This window comes from Halyomorpha halys, unplaced genomic scaffold (assembly GCF_000696795.3).
Source record: "Halyomorpha halys isolate HHAL.00 unplaced genomic scaffold, Hhal_1.1 Scaffold1472.1, whole genome shotgun sequence".
Classification (NCBI taxonomy): Eukaryota; Metazoa; Arthropoda; class Insecta; order Hemiptera; family Pentatomidae; genus Halyomorpha; species Halyomorpha halys.
The window spans coordinates 73,598-79,985 of NW_027104804.1; the positions used below are offsets into that span (position 1 = coordinate 73,598).

General features: G+C 30.9%; 1 protein-coding gene across 1 annotated transcript in view; it reads right to left on the reverse strand.

Moving 5' to 3' along the window:
* LOC106689804 (uncharacterized) overlaps nt 1-6,388 on the reverse strand; it is a gene marked incomplete at both ends in the record, with an annotated part of 120,523 nt that overhangs the window by 73,511 nt on the left and 40,624 nt on the right. Inside the window, 2 exon segments of the mRNA XM_014434987.3 lie at nt 1,348-1,415; nt 2,795-2,933. Of these exon segments, the coding sequence (XP_014290473.3) occupies nt 1,348-1,415; nt 2,795-2,933 (207 nt within the window).

Genomic DNA, 6,388 nt, shown 5'->3' on the forward strand with positions numbered 1-6,388 from the left:
AAGTTTATAATACATATACAATATATATATATATTTGTATTTTATATTTGTTATAAATAAAAAGAATAGGCAAAAGATTAGTTTATAATTTGTTTTTTTATCTTTATTAGAGCTTAAGGTTAGTGACATTCATTTGCCAATTTTGAAAATGTTTTTTCACTTGGAGAAGCACAGATATTAGGATATACCAACAAGGTTTTTGAACACATAAAAGATACAAAACTGATATAATACAATATTATGTAAAAAATTAAGAAAGAGATTCTAAACATTTTAAAGTTATTTCTTTTATGAATTATAATGTTATTTGATGCTCAATGAATTTTTTGTCCTGACATTAATGCCGAGTAAATCCCATGGAAAACAAAACAAAGAAACTGAGTTTCCTCATACAATTATTGGCTTAACACAAAGTAAATATCAGTATGTGTTTTTTTGTAATACTTTGTTGAGAAGAATACAAACCTGTGTTGTTGTTTATCCAGCTGCTGGTTAATATACGTAGGTAGATCGTTGCTAAATCCGTGAACGGATCAGATGAATTTCCTGAAAAAAAAGTTACCCTTTTTCAATTTCTCTATTTACAAAGCTAATAATAAATATATATGTATTATAAATATAGTTATTTATTTGTATGATGAATTATTTATTTCCTTGAAAAATCAAGATCACATTTACTAAACTAATTCTAAAATTAAACCTGATTTTCTGGACTTTTTTTTTAATTACTAGATCCTACTCAGGATTTCAACATCAAAACCCAAAAATCCTGTTTAATATATTATTTTTGAGCAGATTAAGTTATTCAAAACTTTTCAATTAGGGTGATCCCAGAATACAACAATCAACCAGGTGCTATCTATGAGAGAGTGGGAGAACTGACGCCTCCATCGCTGCTCGCAAGAAGGTGTTGTTCATGGTTATCAGAAATATTGTGTCGTATTAATGTTAATCTAATAAAAATATTTTCATAAAATTTTAATAAATTATTATATTTGGCAATATATTATTCGAATAAATAAAGACAAAGAAATAATATTATGATCCACGTCAAATTAGCTTCTCACTGGCCTTTGCGTTTCTAGTAAGCTATTTACCCCAGAATACTCATCCATTCTCTTCGGGCAGGTAGTATAGTAACTGTCACCCTTTATAAGCACCTGTGCTAGCTTGCCACTGTCATGAGAAAATCAAGCTGGTTAAGTCCAAGTCCTAAAGGCTTAATCACTTGCTTACATCTCCTAAGCTATCTCTCCGATATAAATTAATAACCTCCCAGAGTTTGCTCAAGCCAGCCCTGACGTTCGGAACTCTTATGCTGACTAAATAGCACCGAACTGCACTAACCTGAATAGATTTCGTTCACGACACAGATTCCAACAGGACGGCCACAAAGGTGACAAACAACTGTGAGCCTAAATTGAAAATAACTAACTAGCATAGTATTGAATCAAGAAATTTGTTGAACAATGTATTACCGTACATTACATTACCATAAGACTGAATCATATTTTTTTTTCAAAATATCGCATTCCTCAGTCCCCCTCTTTTCATATGAATTCCTAATTTAAAAATGAATCATTTAACCTGTTTTCAGTCATCCACTGATTTCAAAACCACGTACTCATAGGGTTCAGAATAAAAAAATATCACCCTCCTGGGAGATACCGATTAGGAATGAGGAAAATATTAAGTAGATAAATTTATTCTACCCCTATATTGAAATTGAATGTTGTGTATTTATTTCATATTCTCATACTTGGTTAGTTCCCCTTTTCTATGCCTTTCAGAGCGTAACCAAAGACGAATACTCCTTGGCCGTCTGTTTCCTTTCATAAGTATCTCCAGCAAATACCTATAGAACTGGCTACTCTCTCGACTGTAAGCGAATACCTTAAAGAGAGTATTTTCCGTTCTTGTTAAGAATAAATTATGGACTTGCTAACCCCTACACAACTGTAATACCTCAAGAAGTCTGGTGTCCATTTAGCGGGGATCATGGCATATATCCGTAAGACTCGTCATCTTCCTGTCGATTCACCTGCTGTTCCTTTATCTATTATCTGATGTCAAATGAACATCTTGAAACCATTTCAAACTTTCCAACACTAACTTCCAAACGCGGGGCATGAAATGTAAAAATTAACCGGCCTAATACACCTATAAATGTAGCCATCAGTAAAAATTACTCAACAACAGATTTTAGAATATCTAGGCAACGAACGAAACATATCTTTACCAGAATCTCAAACAAAAGTATTTTATGGAGCCATAGACCGATGGAAGGGGCAGGTTGGGAGAAGTTGTGAAGGAGAGGGAAAGCGGAGAAATCTCTGTAATACACAGATTACTCATGAAAACCTTCTAGGGTTACAGGACTAAATCGTCTGAAAAATGAACTGCCCTTAATAATTCGTCATCATTATGACAGCCATTTATGTTTCTTAATAAGTCTGGAATTAACTCGATATATCTAAATAGAACTAGCAAAACTTTCCCTTGGCTTTAGTGATTTCAAAATACTTAATCTAATTAACATTTTTGAATAATAAGTCCTGCATGTCAAAAGGATGTTTTCCACTTCTAATTATTAAATAATAGAACTTATTAATATTTGTAGTAGAATTATTAGATAAGTATAGGTCCAATTTCCGATAGTTTTACCTATATTTGGGTTCTATAGAATATTTGGAAAAATCCAATGTCATAATTTTTTAATCAAATTTTATTTAAATCAGTCAAGTTTATTGCCATGCTATACTTACTACGATATCCTGTCACATTGCCCTCTGACCGGTTTAGTCTAAACTGTTCCAAATTCATATTTTTGAATAGCGTGCTGTTTTCATAAAAACTAGCACTGACATGGTGGTTTGATAATTTACTTGGGTTGTGAGCCATCAAATCTAGGACAACGCGTTCCAATGCTGAGCCTGAAATTCAAAAATGTTTATGTTAAAATGTTGTTAACATTTTGGTACAGCATTGTTTAATTTTATCTTTTCAGATACACACAGTAGTGATATTTTCGTTAGTAATTTATTAGGTAAAAAAATGAAAATATTGTGCGCTAACAGTACATACAGGACTCTTATAAGTAAATAAATACAAGACTCTTATAAGTAATTACTCCTTTTGTCTTGTATTACTTTATATTTTATTCCTTTTATTATAGTATTTTACTTATATATTTCATTAGTTACCTATATTTCTTTCTTATTTTTTTTCTATAATTTCAATTTTAAATAATTATTATTGAATTAAAATATTCATATTTCTTTATTCCTTTAGGATTATATAATTTTATGTTTTATTTTTCTAATCCAATTGTTTTACTTAAATATTTAATTACCTACATGTATGTTTTACTTTACACTTTTATCATAACTTTATTTTAAATAATTTTGTATTGGAGTTCTATCAGTGAGTAGATTCTCCACATGTTTAAATCATATCACTATGTCACCTACAGCAAATTTACTTGTTGTATATATGTGTATATAGTTGTAAATAACAATAAATAAATTATTAAAAAAAAAAAAGTTTTGTTTACAAACTAGATTTTCATACGTATTTTATTATTTGCTCTTTCCTGTTACTTAATTTCATTATTGCTTTTCTCATACAGCCTTTATCTTCTTATACTACTAAGACTATACATGTCTTTTATTAGTATTTTGTATCTATATTGTTTATTAATTATGAGAGATAGTTGACCGTGGATGATTTATACGAGGAGAAGAACCATCTGAAGTTGATGTAACTTATGTTACATCAACAATCATTAAATAAGTTACATCAACTTATTTGTGTTTTATCTTGACCGCACCCCCAACCATCTTCTCCTCGTATATCGTTTATTGTTTTTTTTATTTTCTAATCATTCTCTAATTCCTCCTATTCATTATGGTTGTTAATTTGTTTTGTTTTTCTTAGCCCTGATGAAGGCTTGAAATTCTGGTCGAAACGTTGGCACTTATAGATAGGGTTTTACTTATTTTTGTTCTTCATTGACGGCACTTCAAATCGTCTTCTCCTCATTTATGTTATCCACTCCTATTCATCCCTCTATTCTCAGTCCGCTGGTGTTCCTCAAGGTAGTATCCTTGGTCCCATCCTCTACACCGTCTATACATCTGACATTCAACCAATCCTAACACTATCCTCACCACGTATGCCGATGACACATGTGTGCTCGCTGTTAATAATAACCCATTAATTGTATCCCAAAATCTCCAATCCCATATCACAGCCCTCGAAGATTGGTGTCGTAATTGGAGGATTAAGATAAATTCCAACAAATCCCTTCAAATTACCTTTACCCTTCGTCGTAAACCTACTGACTGCCCTACAATTTCATTTATTGATGTTACTCTTACCCCTGTCGAACAGATCCGCTACCTTGGACTACATTTGGACAAGCGATTAACCTGGAATCCTCACACCAGACTGAAAAGACAGGAAACTGCACGTCGATTTCGACTATTACAGCACTTACTAGACAAACGGTCTAAACTTCCAACACATTACAAAAAACTGATCTACATGACTGTAATAAGGCCAATCTGGACATATGGAGTTGAGCTTTGGGGCTCCACTAAACCTTCGAATTCCTCTCGTATTCAATCCTTACAATCCAAAATCCTTCGTAAAATCCTCAATGCTCCTTACTTTGTCACAAATAAAATCATACATAAAGACCTTAATGTTCCCTATGTAACCGATATAGCCCGAACCACATCATCACAGAACATCACTCCTTCCATTATAAACTCCCTAACCACTCAAACCCCTTAGTTTCTAATCTTGCAACCTCTTCCATTCCTGACAATCCTCCGAGGCGCCTGAAAAGAAGATGGCCACGAGACCAGCTAATGTAAAATGTCATTAGAGTGCAACCAATGGGTAGTTTCTCTACACGCCTGTAACACCCCAATTTAACTTAGATCAGATTTACTAAATGTATTATAATGTACAGTTGTAAATAGCAATAAATAAATATTTAAAAAAAAAAATATTATCCACAGTCAACTGTCTACTGATCATTAAATATTTCATATGCAAGTGAGTGAAAAAAAAAATATAAATTTTGACAGAATAACTGTTGAAAAAAGTTATTTATGAAGTCGGTTTATTTATTCATTTTTTTTTCTAAAATCTTTGACCAAAGTTATATTATACATCTAGCTATCCTAGTAATTCGTTTTCAACCTCGGAAATCATTTTATCCTTTTTTCTTCTTTAGTTAACTATTTTTTATTACTACTAACAATAAGATATGGTTATATATTACAAATAAATAGAATTAATAGTACTTTAAGTAAGTAATTTGGAAAATTCGACATTTAAGAGCTGTTTTTAAGACTATTTAATTCAACGCTGATATAACGACGTTTAATTTATAAATAATCAAAGCCTTCACAATAAAAAATGTGTAAAAGCAGCGATTTTAGTTAAACAGTTATATTTGCCATGAAAAGGTAATTTCAGTTACGTATATCTTTTCGTTTTTGAGCTACAATGTTCACTTACGCGTCAGCCATACTAACACACACATAGATCATTTGGGAATATTTTATTTTTAATCGGGGTAACTTAAATTAAATATTTTTTATAAAATCAGGATGCTTCCCCTTCTTTATACAGGATGTTAAGGTATTCTATTGCCACACTTTTTTTTTTTTTTTTAATTTAAATCCGACCGCAATTCTCAGATCAATAGACTTGTGCGGCCCCTTAATCTCTTTAAATTCTTTTCTAGCTCACTTAACTCCGTAATTTCTAATATGTAGGAATATTTTAAATGAAGGCTTCCCATTGTTAATATCTAATTGTATACCACAAAAATTTTGTTTGTAGTTTTCTACTACAGTACAAACTGGACCGAATTAAACTAATTTGAACCGGAGATATACAATAACATTTTTCAAAATTTCTTTATTTAACTCTAATATTTCACTCTTATAAGGACATTATCGGACATCAGGAGAGAAAAACAAATTTATATTTTTAATTTATTTGAAAAATGGTATTTATGGATTTTAAACGACAATAAAAACGAAAATGACTTGTTTGGTCATCTCCTTTTTTTGTGTGTTTTTAAAAAATATAAATTAATTTAATGGAATGAGTAATTTTTTTTTTATTCTTCGGAAATAACCGATTATTACAAAATAACCATGAAAGAAACGTATATTTTCTTAGATACGTGCATAAAATGTTTAATTTTGCTCCTTATTTCTTGTTTATCGGACAAATCGGAGATTTCAGTAGCTTTAAAACTTTGTGACAAAAAAAAAGAAACAGCATACAGATTGGTCTGTGTAATAAGAAGTGTTTAAAAAAATGTGTAAATAAAGAAGCGTTTTCTATTTAATGAAAGGCTATA